Source organism: Zingiber officinale, chromosome 3A (genome assembly GCF_018446385.1).
Source record: "Zingiber officinale cultivar Zhangliang chromosome 3A, Zo_v1.1, whole genome shotgun sequence".
Classification (NCBI taxonomy): domain Eukaryota; kingdom Viridiplantae; phylum Streptophyta; class Magnoliopsida; order Zingiberales; family Zingiberaceae; genus Zingiber; species Zingiber officinale.
The window spans coordinates 105,566,856-105,584,917 of record NC_055990.1 but is presented as its reverse complement, the minus strand read 5'-3'; the positions used below and the strand labels follow the sequence as shown (position 1 = coordinate 105,584,917).

Below are 18,062 nucleotides of genomic sequence, written 5' to 3'. Positions count from 1 at the left end.
GATCCGTCTCCAGTGCTGGCCGTCTCCAGCGCCGGGGGTGCTGCTCTTCTCTGATGGTGGCATGGTTCCTGTTGATGCTACGTTCATGTTGGCCGACTGAGAAGGACATCTGTCCTTGCATTGGTTAGAGATGGCCATGAGCAGCTGTTCAAGGACTGATCTATGCCGTTCTGTGCTAGGCAGCACAAGTTGACACCCTTGTGAAACTGCTGTGATCTGGGACTGAAATTGGTTTTGGAACCTGTATTTTAAACTGTTTATATGTTGTTCTTATACTTTTTGAAGTTCATGCCCCTGCTCAATCGAGCACATGCATCCTTGTATAATGGGTCTTTAGCACCCTATTGGTGTCTAATATCTGTAATAACAGCAAAATCTACAACATACAGAATGCCATCTTATGTAGGAAGGATGTAATGGTCTGAAGAAAAAAGAGAAAACCATTCTGCTGTGAAACAGTATGTTTCTTTTGTAGTAAGTTGGTATGGCTATATAGTGTGTGCTGCTATGATTGATTTGAAAATAGTTTCCTGGTATAATCAGCATGATTCAGTATTTTTAGTTATCTGCATTTGTCATTGCTGCACTGATTACAACTTGAATTGCTTTCACTAATGCTATAGTTAGCTGATTATACCATTTAGGAAATTAGCTTGGTTTTTTAAATAGTTTATAGTTGAGTATACACTTGATAATACATTGATACTATTATGTCATAGGTGCATCAACCATCTCATCTTGATAATTTTCTGACAAATTACTTGGAATAATGCTATAAAAGGTATAGTGGTTTTTTTGCTTGGGTTTGGTGATTAAAGTGTGTATGTAATGCTATAATTTCAAGTATTGTGTATTTTGTAGGTTTTTGTTAAATTTGGAAGCAGTGTAATTTTTGATGGGCTGGATTTTGTGAAAACTTCTTTAGTGGTAAACTAAAGTTCATGTTGATTTGAGTGTACTTGTTTAGTGTTAAACTAAAGTTCGACTGGTTTTGCTCAGCTAGTAGCAGGTGATATATGGCAGGTATTGCAATGGCATTTGGCTGGATTTGTCCACTTCTGAGAAACTACAGTTTATGTTCGGATGGCATTCGGCTGGATTTGTCCACTTCTGAGAAGCTACAGTTTAATTTACTTAGCTAGCAAATTCCCTGTGGCTGGTTTTGTCATTTTTTTTTTTTTTTGTTTTGAGCTGTTTGGTTGGACAAACAACTTGTAAAATTTTGCTTATCAAGTTACAGAATTTAGATGAATCATTAATACAAAATTTAGTTACGAAATTTTGCTTGTTTTGAGCTGCTTGTGGCATTGTTCGTGTTATTCTTACACTCATTTGCCAACTTTCAAGGACAAAGTGGATTCAGATGAGTCATTAATACTCTTAAGATCAATAATTGTTGCAATGAATGAGTTTATTTTTAAGTTACAAATGGAGAATAAATTTTCTGATTAAACTTTCTGATGTGCATGCCTTAGTTCAATGTGATAGTACCAACAATCTAATCCATAAGCAAAGAAACATCTTGAAAGCTGAACATAACATTTGTTCTACTTAAAACAACTGCTGCTGAACTCATCAGCGTATAATTTACCAGAAAGATGCTGGTAAAATTGCAAAAAAGTGGTCATGAAACAAGGCACCCATCGAAGCATTGAGGAATGTCTTTTTTTTTGCTGAACACGAGTAGATTGATATTCAACATTTGGAACATTCAAATAAATACTTCTAGTGGTTAGTGAAAGAAACTCAGGAAGAAATAATAGAAACCACGCTCATATGGTTGCAAGAAACACAATCCTCAGAAATATGACTGCAAACAAAGACTAAAAATACTGAATCATGCTGATTATACCAGGAAACTATTTTCAAATCAATCATAGCAGCACACGCTATATAACCATACCAACTTACTACAGAAGAAACATACTGTTTCACAGCAGAATGATTTTCTCTTTTTTCTTCAGACCATTACATCCTTCCTACATAAGATGGCATTCTGTATGTTGTAGATTTTGCTGTTATTACAGATATTGGACACCAATAGGGTGCTAAAGACCCATTATACAAGGATGCATGTGCTCGATTGAGCAGGGGCATGAACTTCAAAAAGTATAAGAACAACATATAAACAGTTTAAAATACAGGTTCCAAAACCAATTTCAGTCCCAGATCACAGCAGTTTCACAAGGGTGTCAACTTGTGCTGCCTAGCACAGAACGGCATAGATCAGTCCTTGAACAGTTGCTCATGGCCATCTCTAACCAATGCAAGGACAGATGTCCTTCTCAGTCGGCCAACATGAACGTAGCATCAACAGGAACCATGCCACCATCAGAGAAGAGCAGCACCCCCGGCGCTGGAGACGGCCGGCACTGGAGACGGATCTGGAGGTCAGCGCTGGAGGGAGGCCGCAGGCGACGAGGGAGGCAACGGTAAGGAAGCGGCGCTGCGCTCGAGGTCGTGGGAGGGTTGGAGGGAGGAGTTCACCTCGCGAGGGCTAGGACTTTTGGGGTTTTTGGGCGCTGGAGGACGGCGCTGGAGGGAGGGAGCGGGAGGGAGGCCGGATTCGACGAGGGTGGTCGCCAGGGGCGCTGGAGGCCGGCACTGGAGGGAGGGAGGCAACGCTGGAGGGAGGAGAGTTCGCGAGGAGGCTAGGGCTTTCGAGGCTTTTGGCGCTGGCGTGTGCACATGATTTGCACGTGAGGATCCCAGTTTTATACGAAGTTTCTGGTCCAGGGAGGGACCAGGGATTGTTGGTCCAGGAGATCCGCCCCCCATTATTAATAGAGGTAAAAACTGACTATATAACAGGATTTAGTATTATAATAATAGATCCTTCCCCAACGCCGAAGTCTTTATCCTCCACCGCCCACAACCGATACGTTTATCCCTTATCCTTTGATCCGACGGTTCTAATCTCGCCACGCCTTGCGTTGACTTGTTCTTGTCAAATTAGAACCATACTGGCACATCAGACCGCGGGTTCGAGATGGGCTAAAGTGGCGGCGACGTTGAAAAATCTCAAAATCGCCGGCGCAATCGCAAAAGAGTTGGATTGTGGACGGATCGTAGAAGAAGTAGGAGAAATCGCCCTTGTGCTTTCGTTCTCCAACTCAAAGGTACGAATTTCTGTATTATTTTTCCGTTTACACCCTAAATCTCTAGGTTTTTAGATCGTAGACGACGCGAAGTTAATCCATTTCTTCCTAGAGAAGCTCTGATTCTATTTCTATCTGATTGTTTTTTGCTTCTTCACGCTAGGGATCATCTGCGCTTTGTTTCCTTCGGAATCGAGAGTTTTCTGTTTGTTTTTTTTAGCAAAAGCTGATTTTTTTTCCCGCCACTCAGTACCCCCAATTTTGCATTTTGAGGTTTTCGCGTTTATTTTTATATCCATTGATTTCAGTTGTTGGTAATAGTGAGAATTTGAAGTCGACAAGTCCTTTTGTTATTGTCAAATACTTTGAGATCAATTTAAAACTTTGGCCTTCTTACTTAGAAGTCATGATTGATTTATAGATGTGTTCCTCACTGAAATTTTTGTTGATGATTGTATTGATTATTGTCATAGTATCACCATTGTTTTTATGATCCATTCTTATTCTTCTTCTTTATGCTGTGGTCTAGAATTCTAAATAGCTGATGCTGGTCCCATGTGTGAGTAAGGTTAGGTCAAAACAATCAGCCTTCATTTTATCTAAATGTATAAACATAAAGTTTAACCTCATAATTTGTAAGACCAATGTTGCAAAGGGACTTCACCACCAATGCACCTCAATATGATGCAATGGATGGGCTATGAGGTTATGCTGAAGTGACCCATCACTTTGGTACCCCAATGTGATGACAACTAAGTAAGAGTTCTCACATTATTATTATTGGCCACTGAAGCAAAACAAGTTAATCCATGATCATAGGCTTAAGCTAGTAATTTGAAATACAGGAAAACTTTCAAGAAAAGGGCTATTATTAGTGCATACCAAGTTTTAAACAAAATTAATGTATTATGTGTAAAAAAATATGTAAAATGGGATGAAGAAAAGGTTAAAGAAATAGACAATGCCAATTTGAAAATTTTGGTATATTAAATAAAAATGGAATAAGTATTGTGTTAGATAAGGATTATAAGAATGAGACTGTTGAGGTTAAGAGATTTGGGGATAGCATTATCATGCTAAAGTTGATTTTAAGAAATGAGATATATGTTCTTATTCCCTTGAAGTAGGAGGAAATTTTGGGAAAATTTGGATAAAATTGTTCATGGTATTCCCGTTATTGAAAAACTTTTACTTGGAGATTTCAGGATGAATATGGAAATTTTTTATTTAGTGCAAGTTATAAAGAGGGTGATATAACTTTGGATTTCATTACATCTATGATCTTATATTTGTTACTACTTACTTTGAGAAGAGAGATGGACATTTGATTACTTTAAGAGTGATAATGATCATAGTCAAATATATTGTTTCCATAATAGGAAGATAGTTAGAAAAGTTGTAAAGCAATACTTGGCCACAGATAGAACAAACACATTCTTGATGATGATCAACATGTCAATGATAATGATTTTGTGGTCTAGATATCTTCTTATTATTTGAACTGAGTTGTCAAATAATGTTTTTTTTTTAGACTTGAGCTATTAGTTATTTGAAATGCTACCTTTGGGGGTTTCCTTTTTATTTGGTCTTGACTTACAGATCTTATTTTCTTGTATAGAATTTTCATTTGATATTCAAGGATGGGGGAAAATCTTAAGGATAGAGTTAATGCCCTTGGTGAGCATCTAAAGAGCAGTGGATCTGGGGTTGGCCGCAAGATGACTGCTAGTGTGAGCTCCATGAGTTCTAGGATGAAGGAGTTGTTTCAAGTCCAAAACGAAGCTGAAAAAATAGTTGAGGCAGCAACCTCGGAGACCCTGAATGCCCCGAACTGGCCTGCCAACCTTGAAATCTGTGACATGATCAACAGTGGAAGATTCAACAGCTTTGATTTCATCCGTGGCATTAAGAAGCGGATCATGCTGAAGAATACTAGTGTTCAATATCTTGCATTAGTTCTTCTTGAGACCTGTGTAAAGAACTGTGAGAAGGCATTTTCAGAGGTTGCCTCAGAGAGGATACTTGATGAGATGGTCAGGTTGATTGATGATCCACAGACTGTAGTGAATAATAGGAATAAGGCTCTTATCTTGATTGAGGCATGGGGAGAAGCTGGAGAGGAGCTTAAATACTTGCCAGTCTTTGAGGAAACCTACAAGGTTTGATTATCTAACTATGGTATCAAAGTTTTATTACACTGTTTTCTGTTGTAGCAGAATCTTTTTGTTTAGCAGTTTGAAACCATCTATTAATTCTTTCTTTTCTTAACAATCACATGCAATATATGTTCAAGCTGAAGAGTATTTATGGATTGCATTGAAAAGGGGGCAATTGTTGATAAAAGAGATAAAGTATTTTATGAAGTTTTGCCAACAATTATGCTTCAGTTTTCCTTTACACGTTTTAATTTTTAGGCTTATCTCTCTAAGCTATCCTGATAGAGAAATAATCAGGACTATTATATTTTAATAGCTCCATATCTAGATATCATGATGTCATTCTAGTCTGAACCCACCTTCTGTAGTTATGTGGAAATACTTGACAACTGTAGTACCAACTTGTATATTTAGCTCTACCATGTAGTTTACTTGTCTTGGGGTCATCATACAGACATATACATTCATATTTCTATTTTTATGGATTAATTTAGTAGAAAAACCAATATGCGAGATTAGGCAATTCTAGTAATTGTAGAGAACACCATATATATCATCCAACTTAAAACACAAATTGCTAAGCGAAAAGAGAAAGTGACACAATTTCAGTATGATGGCAGCACAAATTTAGTTAACTAATTTTAAACTACTTTCATAGTTGTTTCTTAAATGCCTACTTAAGTATATCACTAATTTATCAAACATGGATTAAATGATAAAGTATGATTGATGCTACACGAACAATCGCACTACACAAAATGCATTCATATTTCTATTTTGGTGGATTAATTTAGGTGAATAGTGTGTTTCACTTTTTCACGGTTTTTCGAAAACTAAAGAGATAGCAGAGGAAGTTGTTGTCGGATTAGCATTTTAGCGTGATAGCTAAGTTTCAGAGCAGCATGAACGTTGTTTGAGCGTAGAAGATATGGGTCCTTAGCTCCTGGTCGAAGGCTCCTTTTATAGGTTATTCCCGACGCCTCCACCAAGGCCTATCCACTCCACCTTCATCGCTGAGTTATCCAACTCTGGGCGCCTAGGTCCCTTTCGGACATCTGGATTACATACATGGTTGCACCTCGTCAAAGTTCTATCTGAGTCACCTCTATCCCTTCCTTGGTGCCTAGATCCCTTCAGGCGCCTGGAAGCTAACGTGTGCCAGCTAACTAGAGCATGCCAACTCAGCTACTCGCTTGGCTAGGTTCGAGATATCCAGTCGCCCGAATCCTATCCAATCGCTCGAACGTCCAGGTGCTTGGATCCCTTTTGGGCGTCCGAAGTACTCATAACTCCGATGAGCTTTGATTTTCTGCACCATTAGTACAATAGCATAATATAAAATCAAAAATAAAGAGATTTGATAGTCTCGGGATTGTTCGATTTGACTTTGGATTTCGTTGCACCTCTAGACTTGTTTGGACTTTTGCTCAGCATCCAATGTTGACCTTTGAGACTTTCACTAGACGTCTAGTCCTCGACCTGTCTAGACTTCTGCGAGGATACTAAGGTTTTCTGCTTAGTGTCCTCGACCCCTAGGACTTCTATCTGACGTCCTCGATCTACTAAGCCTTCTGCCAAGTCCACTCGACTAGAACTTCTTTACCCAGTCCTACACTAGGATTTCTTTGCCTAGTTATAACTAGGACTTTCCCTTTGTCTAGTATCCACTAGGACTTTTGCCTTGCCTAATATCTAGTCAACTTGACTTTCTAGGACTTTTTGATTAGTTAAAATGAAACTTAACTTTGAACCTTTTGCCAACATCAAAACCTAGGTTGGACTATCTGGTACTCCCTGCACCGACAAACTCAACTCATGCGGGAAATATTCTTAAGCAAATGATCTGCCACATGAGATCCTAACTACTTTATGACTTGAATTAAGACTAAGGCGTCTAAGAAAAAGTTTATTTTATCTCTAAAATTATAACTTTTAAAAGGTTTAATTTCTTTATAAAATTGCAACAAATTTTTAACAACTTTTAGAAATTAAAGAAGGAATTTTCAAAACTGATCGCCAATTTCAAACTGCCATAAGAGAACTTAACTCACACAGTCACCACACAGAGATGGAGGTACCAATGTCTACTGCTAATTTGAACTACTGATAAGTTGGTAAATTAAATACGTATGCATTAATTTTAAATTTTTCTCACAATAAGAATGAATATTAATGCTTTTTGTTGTACTATTTATTGGATTTCTAGATCTAATGAATGCATAGGTATACTCTATCTCACTGTTTGAGTTAATGTGGCGCATCAACATATTTTTATGATAAATTATTACTTAATCCTTATTCTAGTAGTGACATGACATGTGTCTTTCTCATATTCATGGAAGCAAAGGAACCAAATGAATTTATCAACGAGCTTTAAACTTGAAAGTTTTTATGAATAAACACATATTCATGGATTAGAGACCCCAAGCTAAATGTTGTCTGCAAAAAGTTTAGACAGCATGAATGATTGCTAACTTTGTGTCCATCCTCAATAGGAATGTGGTCATCTACTCACAGAGTCGCAATATGATTTTCATTATTTCATATTTTCATTTATGAATATAGAAAGGTAAAGATCATGGATAGCTGTGATTTTGGTATGAAACATCTTAGGTGATGTATGTGCTTGTCTAGCTAACTCTTCTTGAAACCACAATTTTATCAAATTTTTTAACCAAATCTATTTTTTTATTTCTATTTATGGAATGTTTTACCTCGATTTTCTGTGATCATGATAAAGTGAATGATTGTTATAACTTTGATTATGACGAATTTTATGTGCCTCAAAAAAGCATGTACCTTGTTGACTATAACTTGAGACTACATGCTCTTGTTTAAGTGACATTTAAATTCACTTCACCGAGTTTTCTTTTTCTTTTGCTCAATAGAGTTTGAAATCTAGAGGCATTCGATTCCCCGGTCGAGATAATGAAAGCTTAGCTCCATTATTTACTCCTCCACGCTCAGTTTCAGAGACAGAAGCATATAACAATGCTAATCGGCAGACATTCAATGATTTCCATGCACACAATTTAACTGCTGAGCAAATAAAGGAAGCTTTTGATGTGGCTCGCAACAGCATTGAACTTCTGTCCACTGTTTTATCATCCTCGCCGCATCAAGAAGCTTTACAGGTTTATAAAAACCATATATTAAATATCCAGTGTTTCTTCTTTTATTGTTAACTAGCCGGAAAGTTAGTATCTGAATGCCTGTTCTTTTGTGCTATGTCGACAGGATGACTTGACAAGTACCCTCTTTCTGCAATGCGAACAAAGCCAATACACAGTTCAAAGAATCATCGAGACAGCAGGTGACAATGAAGCTCTACTTTTTGAGGCGTTGAATGTAAATGACGAACTCCAAAAGGTTCTCTCCAAGTACGAGCAACTGAAGAAGCCACCAGCTGTGAATTCCGCACCACAGCCTGCAGTGATTCCAGTCGCGGTCGAGCCTGAGGACTCTCCTCGAGTGAGCAGTGACAATGCCCTCATCAGAAAACCAGCTGGTGCAAGAGGAAGATCGAGCACAGACGACAACTTAGATGATCTCGACGAGATGATATTCAGCAGAAAGGGAAGGAGTACATCCGAGGATCAAGACCCTAAAAAATAGCAGAAGTAATAGAAAGATGACCTAATCAGCTTCTGAGCCCTCTCCTGATAAAAAGTTTCATGATTCTCATAGAATTGTTATCATGCTTGAGAGGGTAGAATGTGATGCATAAATGGATTTAATTCACCATCTCTGAGACTGAACAAGTAAAACTATTTCCTCAACTCGTTTGTATAGTATTTCCGAGTGCTACATTAGGGTTTATATGTCAGACTGTTCCATGTGTTATTAAATTTATATAATGTGATTAGAATAATGATGTCACCAATCAACTTTCTCGACTTGATTTGTGTTTTGTGGTTTTTGTTGTGCTAGTGACAACCAATTAGTTGCAATTGAGATGTATTATTATATCGGATTGGACTAACTAGATTGTGAGAGGAAAATAAGAAGTCCACATATAAGAGACTAGATTGTGGTTTCTTTGAGCATTTAAAAACATGTGTGCATGGTTAGAGAATATTGAAAGCTAGGGGTGAGTGATGTTAAACTTTTGTTATGTTCCGGTAGGCCGAAATTGTGTCCTGTGCTATGAAAGGTCCTTCGCTCTCGATATGCTTTAATGCTTGCATTGTATATGGACCTAAGTGTCTCACCGGAAAATAGTGCTCCAGATAGTCATTAAGTAGGGGTGAGCATTCGATTAATTCGGTTCATAAATTAACCGAATTAATCGAAAACTGATTTAGTGTTGACTAACCGAATCAAATCAAAGTTTTACTAAAACTGAATTAATCGAATTAGTTATTTCAGTTAACATCAAATTAACTAAATTTGTTTAAAATAACAATAAAAAAAATTATACAAAATTAATATCAAATTAACCGAATTAACCGAATGCTCACCCGTCCGTAAGTTCGTTAGCAGACCATGAGATCATAAGGAGACTAAGCTAACCGGCTCCTCATGAGCTTGCAGCCAAGTGGCTGCGAGTTTACTGTTCAGCTCGCAACAAGCAACAGAGGGGAAGTCTAAGAAGAGAGGAATGAATTGTGAATTTATCGTGACACTAACTTATATTTAGAAACGAAGAAAGTGTCTCTACTCCTACACTTTCTTTAGTGATTCATCCCAAGGGCTCTTCGTAACCAAAATAGATGACAGAAAGCAAAATTCATTACTAATAAGCACTGAAATATCAGGTTTAACAAGCAATAACATAATACCCCAAACCTTAATCCATAATACGAACGCAAATTGGCTTCAAATGAATCCACTGAAACAGCATTCTCAGACAATTAGATAGCTAAATCAATAATCTGGTCCATCTATTGGACATTATTCACTCGATCAAAAGCTTTTAAAACCGAAAGTCTGATGCTACTAACATGCGGTTCTTGAGAAAAACACAGGCAGATTATGCGTGTGTTCAGATCTTGGACTGCTTCGCGATCTTGAACCACTCAGTATGGAAAGCCCCAGGAATGTCAGTCCTCTCGTATGTGTGAGCTCCAAAGTAATCTCTCTGGGCTTGGACCAAATTGGCAGGAACACTTTCCCTCCTGTAAGTGTCGAAGTAAGCTAAACTAGCCGACATCCCAGGAGTGCTGATGCCAGAGTTGATAGCAAGACAAACGACTCGGCGCCAAGCAGATTGGCGATCCAGTATCTCTTTGGCAAACTCAGGATCCACTAGCAGGTTGTATAGCTCGGGGTTCCTATCGTATGCCTTCTTGATCCGGTCCAAGAAGATTGCACGGATAATGCACCCACCTTTCCATATTCTAGCTAGCTCGCCCAACTTAAGATCCCACCCTTTCTCAATGCTCTTTGCTCTTATCAGGTTCATGCCTTGTGCATAGCTACAGATTTTTGAGGCATAAAGCGCTTGCCTCACATCATCGATTAACTTCTTCTTGTCAACTGGCTCACTGTCGAAGACACCATCGAATCCACCAGAATGGAAAACTTTAGCAGCTGCAACTCTTTCTTCTTTCAGTCCGCTTAGGAACCTGGAATCGAGAGATGCCGCAATAGTTGGGGCGGCCACTGATAGTTCTGCTGCTTGTTGCACAGTCCACTTGCCAGTACCTTTCATTCCGGTCTTGTCTAAGACCTTGTCGACGAGATAACCATCACCCTTATCATCCTTCACCCCAAAAATATCAGCTGTGATCTCAATCAAGAAACTGAGGAGCTCACCCTTGTTCCATTCTGAGAAAACCTGATGCAACTCTTCATTTGTAAGCTTCCCCACGGATTTCAATACATCGTAAGCTTCAGCAATCAGTTGCATGTCCCCATACTCGATCCCATTGTGGATCATCTTTACAAAATTACCAGAACCGCCTTTGCCAATGTATGTAACACAGGGACCACTGTCAGGCACCTGAGCAGCTACCTTAAGAAGAATATCTTCTATGTTCTTGTAAGCTTCATACGATCCTCCAGGCATCAATGAAGGACCATTACGAGCACCCTCCTCGCCACCTGAGACTCCCATTCCAAGATAGAGGAAACCAATTTCGGCCATTGCCTTTTCGCGTCTCTCAGTATTTTCATACCACTCGTTCCCTCCATCAATTATGCAGTCACCCACTTCCATGTGAGCCGAAAGTGTGGCTATGGTTTGATCCACTGGTGCACCAGCTTTCACAAGCATGATGACAACGCGGGGCTTCTGGATTGAGTTGATAAAGATTGCAGGATCATGGAAACCATAAACAGGGAGGTTTCCCTCGAGTTTAGCACGTTCGACAGTCTCATCAACTTTGGAGGAGGTCCGATTGTATACAGAAATAGGAAATCCTTTTTCAGCAATGTTCAAGGCTAAGTTTTGGCCCATGACAGCAAGACCGGCAAGGCCTATTCTCGAGAGAGCCATGTTTAACCTGTTTAAAGATTATGCAAGGAGACTGTTCAAAGAATTCAAAAGACCCCGAATCAAATAAAAAATAGAAAGCTACATATCTCAGTAGTACTCCATTGAATGAACCATGGTGAAAAATAATATAAATTCACATTCATGCCTTATTGCATCTCTTAGAAGCTCAAAGCAAGCAGTATGATTGGCTATAAGAACATATACTAGAAAACTGAGGTAGAACATTCACAAAAATCATATGAACAGCCATGATAACAGCCATGAAGGAGAACCTTGGTGCAACGGTAAAGTTGTTCTTTTGTGACCAAAAGATCACGGTTCGAATCCTGAAAACAGGCTCTTGCAAAAAACAAGACTGCGTACAATGGATCCTTTCCCGGGACCCGCATAGCGGGAGCTTTGTGCACCGGGCTGTCCTTTTTTTTTTTAATGTTTCAAGAAGCCACTTTGCGGTGCTAGCAAAAGACAAAATGGCCATGTTCAGAGGTGAGTAATTAATAATTATCAACAATGATGGATTAGTACAAATGCACATTAACCAAGAAGGGTGAGACAATCAATTGAGAGAAAATGTGAAGTGGAATATATAAATTCTTTCAAAAAAAATCTTAATATACTTTCTGTTATCATGAGAAATATAGTTGAAGTCGATTAACTTAGGAATAGTAGACTAGTGATACACAGGAAATATAGAATGGAAGTCAGTGCAACAGCCTCTGTGATTATATCAGAACAGACTGCTGAATAATAATAAACCCATACAATGTTTTAGGCATACAAAAGCGACAACTTGAAGAATGAGGATAATTTCTGATCTCAGGTTAATTGAAGATTAGGTTTATGAACACAAGGATAACATAATACAGCAGAAATGTACATAACTTGAAGTGTGAGAAATGACATTTCAGTTCCGTCAACAATAAAATAATACAGCATAGTTAGATTTATAGAGCTCCTTCCAATAGAAGTTGAGAACCTTTAGACACACAGTCACTTTAGGAAGCAACTTTTTCTCTTGAAGAAGCAAAACCCATCAAACAAAGTTTCTTAACAAAATGTAACAAAAAAATCATCTAATTTCCAACCGAGATGTTCAGTGTATTTCTGCTCACCAAGATGAAGCATAATGTTAATAAGAATTGAAAATTAAGAACAGGCAATCATTTAGCATACAACTAAGTGCAATCTTCAATCATTTTATGTTAACCAAGGAAAAACTTCTAATTGTTATTTGAAGAAAAAAGAGAATCACATAAGAAAAACGAGAAGAAAAAAAAAACAATAGAAAAAACAAGAGATCTGAAATGGCTTATGCATTTCAAGACTATCTGATATAGAAGTGAAAACATACTAATGCAGACATTTTTTAACAGCGTTTGTCCTAGTTTTCTTTTCAACCAAACACTTCTGTTCTAAGTGGATATGTTGACTCCAACCTACTCAGTAAGAAGTATATAACATACAATACTTGATCCAACAAATGGCTTGTGCATTTTAAGACAATCTAACAGAGAAGTCAAAATAAGCAATTACAGAAATTTCTTTTTGTTGTTGCATCTGTTCTAGTTTCTTTTCAAGAAAGTCTTCTGCTACAATTTGAAATCAGATCTAAAACTTAGGCATCTTGTCACTAACCAACAATAGTAAGAGGGGTGGCAGACTTGTTACAATGGAATAAAGGATCAATTCTCGGCGGGCGCATGCCCTCTAGGAAAAAAAACTCCTCTCACCCCCTAGCCAACTTGACGATCGGCAATAAACTGATTTACCTTCTTTCACATAACCTGGGACAGGTTGTGAGGGGTCTGGGTGAACATAATCACCTTTTGCTACAACAACTGTAAGAAAGCACCTAGAGGTTATGATCCAACTAATTTCTAATATAGAAATCAATAAGGATCTAGAGAGAAGCCATAAACTTTTCATGCAACAAAAGATCAACCAAAGTGAGGTAAAAAACACCATCAAGGAACAAATCGACAATATCTGAAGACGCTGCCTAACATCTAAAGTAGTGGATCTTCAATTGTAATAGCAAAATTAACACGATAAAAAACTAGTACTCTTTCTCCATCGACGAAAACTACATAAATTTAATCCCTTCTCTACTAGCCAATCATGCAAACGCTATTTAGTCATACAAAAGCAAAGGGTAAAACTACAAAAAAAATTCAGTTTAAGACAATACGACTTCCCAACTTCTATCTTCCGAACCACAAGAAATTGAAACCAAAATAAAGTATCTAGATCGAGTCCAATAATTGCAAGAGAAGACCCGGCAACAGATCTGTGAGCATTCAAATAACACCTAGCAGATCTAAAGCTGAACGAGAAGAAGGATCGGAGGATGATAGGAAGATAGAGAGAGCGCAAACCTTCAGATCGATCGATCGCCCTCCTCGGAAGCAGATCCAACGGGTAGGTAGGTGAGAAGAGGGGGGAGATATTTCTTCCATGGCTATCGCAGACTATAAATAGCAACATGTGAAAATCCCCAAGATAAATAATTGTTTTAAAATGATTTTTTTTTAACTTTTTTTTGAAAAGATAATTAAAAAAACAGTTTTAGAGTTTTATGATTGTCAAAATGCCCCCAAAAAAGTTCGAAATTTTAATAGTTTTATTATTTTACCCCATACAATATGATATTTTTAACTCACTAATATTTTACATCACTAATATTTTAAGTCGTTAAAGAAGATAATTAATTTATAAAATATTAATTGAGAATTTCAAGAGAACAAATTAGGAAAAAAAATGTCAATATGTTTTTTTAAATAATATATTTTTTACGAGTCAAAGAAAATTTGACTTGAATCATTTGAACGCCGTGTTGAATCTTCATCTAACATCCCTCACAGCACGCTGCCAGTTGGAAAATATAAATAATCCTAAATAACTAAATTCCATCCATTAAAAAAAAAGAAAAGAAATTTAAAGGTGTGAAATTAAATATAAATTTTAAAATCAAATAATAATAATAATAATAATAATAATAATAATAATAATAAAATGAAGAGGTTGGTGGCGGCTAAAAGAAGAGGTTGGCGAGGCAAATTTAGAATGCGTGGTTGACCAACCATTCAATCCAACGAAAATACCACGTGAAAATTATGCGACCATTGATAGTAGGAATAATCATGAATCGGGTTATTTCGATTATTGGGGTAAAAAATTATCCGGCGCTACTAGATCAGATAATATAAAATCGGGACCTACATCCGGCCCTATATTCGGCGGTTCTTATGTTTCAGATATCCGACGGATTGTCGGTTATTTGGATATCCGATCCTATATCCAATGAAATATAAAATATAAATATAAATATAACAAAAAAACTAAAATTTTTTAAAATGATAATAGACATTACTCATTACACGTTATAGTAGCTAATCGGAAATAATTATTACAATGTGTAGCAGTTTATCGGCAGTAGTTGCTACAACGTGTAACAGCTTATCAACATTAGTTGCCACAAGTAGGGGTGATCGAATCGGGTTGGTTCGGTTATTGGGATAAAAAATTATCCGGCCCTACTAGATCAGATAATGCAATATTAGGACCCTACATCCGGCCCTATATCCGGCGGATCATTTTTTTTCGATTCGATTCGGATCGGTATAAGCGGGTTGGTCGGTTTGGCGGATTGACTGCTCACCCCTAATTGATACTTGTCAAATAGACAGTTACTTTGATATAAAATTTTAAACTAAAAAATATTTTTAAATTACAAATCAAATATAAAAAATATTTATATCAGTTTAATATATACAAAATTAATTAAATAAATAAATTTAAATAATTTATTAAATTAAATATATAAACTTAGACATATATGAGTTGCGAATAGAGACGGCAAAACAGACACCTAATTATTTTTTTAAAAAAAAACATAGAGATGGTGAAACAATATTCACAAATAAAATTTATAAAAAATATTTATCAATAATCTATCACTAAACTTGTAAATAAATAAAAAAAAACCATCCAACAAACTTAAAAATATAAAAAATTTAAACAATCAATATGAATTAAAATCTCAAATATTTAAATAAACTAAACTCAAAAAAAAAAAAAAAAAAAAAAACTTGATCCATCGTTTCAACGATTGTCCATTTTAAATACCTTATCAAATAAAGTTTGAACAACACAAAGTTTGACTCGATTTAATTGTGATCTAATTGTGACCAAATACATTTTATAGAATCTTTTTAAACCCTTTTAACTCACTATTTTGGTAGAACCCATCGACAAGTCTAAGCGCACTTTTTGACCTATCAAAAGTAATTTACAATGACGAATATAAGAGTGTGTTTTGTATGGAATGCAAACTGATCTCAACTAACAAGTGTCTAATTGAATATTTCCAAGCAAGCGGAAAAAATTCAAAGAAAAACTCAATGATTGACATATAAAATCATAATCATCATTTCATTTTTTTTTTGGATCCCATCACTTTATGTGTTTATTCTTGAATTTTTTCTTAAATTTTTTTCCTTGAACATATCATTTTTCTTTCCAAGCTAGGAGGTTCAACAGCCTCGGAATGATGAAACCACTCAAGCATATCAAGATACCTGAAACATTGGGGCCTGGGATTTTTTGTCATAGCCCATGAGCACCAAATCTTACGAGAATTGAATCCTTAGCTGACAGTCTTAGTAAAGTGGTGGATGTCAAGTTTAGTCGATGGCTGATTAGATCAGGGCGTCTCCACTTCGACAGTTGACAAAGCTGTCCGCACGTTCCCTACCCAGGAACCCAATCAATGTAACAAGGATTCAATCTGTGGAATCCCCAAAACTCTTGGTTGCACCCATGAGACATATACTGTGCCCTCAACTTGATATATTATGCCTTCAATGAGATGAACCTGTGGAAAAGCTTCCCATGAGTTTGAATGCAGGAAAATGTATTCGATATAGCAGGAAAAAAAAACAGGAAATAGATGAGCACAGCTTGCAATGCTAGTACCTTTATCGAGGATTCAATGGATAACAAAGCAACATAAAAGTCTATAGATAAACCAATGGCTTTGTAACGATTTTGTGCATATAATACTCAGGAATGCATTCCTGTCTCACAAAGCCAACACTCGCAGGACGAAGACAGTGAGTGCAAAGTGAACTACCAAACAATACATGCAACTGAGATATTATCGAATTATCTCCAACTGAAAGTTTAGTTCTCTGCGCTATAATACTTAATGGAATAGTCGATCTTCGGAAGGCCGACTGCAAAAGGCAATGCTAATTTAGGGATGATCCAAAGAGAGAAAGATCTTTAAACACACTAACATATATCTAGAAGTAATTGACCCTTTCTCTCAGGATCTTACCTAAATATTATTTCCATCAAACACAGAATGTTGATTTTTTCGAGTAGCTTCCTTTCTATTAATGCAGGTTGAGCATTCACAGCATTATGGATCCGACATAGCTCTTGATAGTGAATCAGATTTCCAGAGTTGAAAACCTGAAGAATATGGTAGAGCCACTCCATTTTTGTCCCAATAAGACTATTGATCTGTAGAGCAATCAAGAGCTCAATAATATGAGTAGACACGGTATGATCCAAAGGAGATCTATACAAATTATGGAGTATAACCATTCATAGACACATAGTTAATCAAATAAAGAGATACTAATATTGATAAAATAGCAACAATTAAAAGAAAATGCAAGTCGGTAGGGCTCCCACTTACAATAGGACGGGCAAGCAATTCCCCAAAGTTGTATATGTTATCTCCCAACAAACATGAAAGAGAATGATCAAAATCCAAATTCAGGAAATACAAACAAGGTTAGATTTAGCGAATGATCGCGAGCATCGGTGGGCACAATGTTGCTTATTAAACGTCCAAAGTACAAAACTGAAATTCTCATATGAAAAACTTTTGAAGGATTAAGGGTAGGGTTATACAATGGAGCTAGATTTGACCTAAAAAAAATTAAGTATTGGGGTTATACAATGGAGCAAGATTTGACCTAAAAAATTAATTATTGTCAATGTTGATAATAAACTGGCTGCAGATAAAAGCTTGTGTAAATATCTTGTCATGCTTCTAAAAACCAAAGCTCATGGGTCAAAAATGTATTTGCTACATACTTAAAGTGATTGTTGTAGAAGCAAATATCAATGTATTAGAAAACATGCACGAATGGCATTTCATGTTTATGACATAGTTTGAGATGTAATATTTAAACATAAACTTCTATAATGAGTTAAATCCCATATTACAACAGCAGCAATTGTTGAGTTTTGTGTTTTTAATTCAAAGTATTTTTCTTATGTTTTAATTGTTATGGTAATACATATGTGAATGCATTTTGTCCTGAGGCTTGGTTCCGTGATCTAAGGTTGAGTGCG

At 36.8% G+C, this 18,062-nt stretch overlaps 2 protein-coding genes and 1 pseudogene across 3 annotated transcripts; 1 reads left to right on the top strand and 2 right to left on the bottom strand.

The window, feature by feature from the left end:
* The first annotated feature begins 2,954 nt into the window (after positions 1-2,954).
* LOC122052232 (TOM1-like protein 1) lies at positions 2,955-9,141 on the top strand. The gene is made up of 4 exons (XM_042613668.1): positions 2,955-3,119; positions 4,717-5,257; positions 8,143-8,388; positions 8,492-9,141. The coding sequence occupies exons 2-4, from the start codon at positions 4,739-4,741 to the stop codon at positions 8,867-8,869; spliced, it is 1,143 nt and encodes a 380-aa protein (XP_042469602.1). The 5' UTR covers positions 2,955-3,119; positions 4,717-4,738; the 3' UTR covers positions 8,870-9,141.
* An 826-nt stretch (positions 9,142-9,967) lies between these two features.
* LOC122052231 (6-phosphogluconate dehydrogenase, decarboxylating 2-like) lies at positions 9,968-14,190 on the bottom strand. Of its 2 annotated transcripts, none has more exons than XM_042613666.1 (2): positions 14,069-14,190; positions 9,968-11,700 (listed from the first exon to the last, which is right to left on the bottom strand). In XM_042613666.1, the coding sequence occupies exon 2, from the start codon at positions 11,691-11,693 to the stop codon at positions 10,239-10,241; it is 1,455 nt and encodes a 484-aa protein (XP_042469600.1). In that variant the 5' UTR covers positions 11,694-11,700; positions 14,069-14,190; the 3' UTR covers positions 9,968-10,238. The 2 variants fall into 2 exon arrangements, with proteins under 2 accessions (XP_042469600.1, XP_042469601.1); XM_042613667.1 differs by lacking the exon at positions 14,069-14,190 and adding an exon at positions 13,463-13,485.
* A 2,205-nt stretch (positions 14,191-16,395) lies between these two features.
* Positions 16,396-17,484, bottom strand: LOC122050557 (annotated as a pseudogene).
* Between the last annotated feature and the right edge of the window lie 578 nt (positions 17,485-18,062).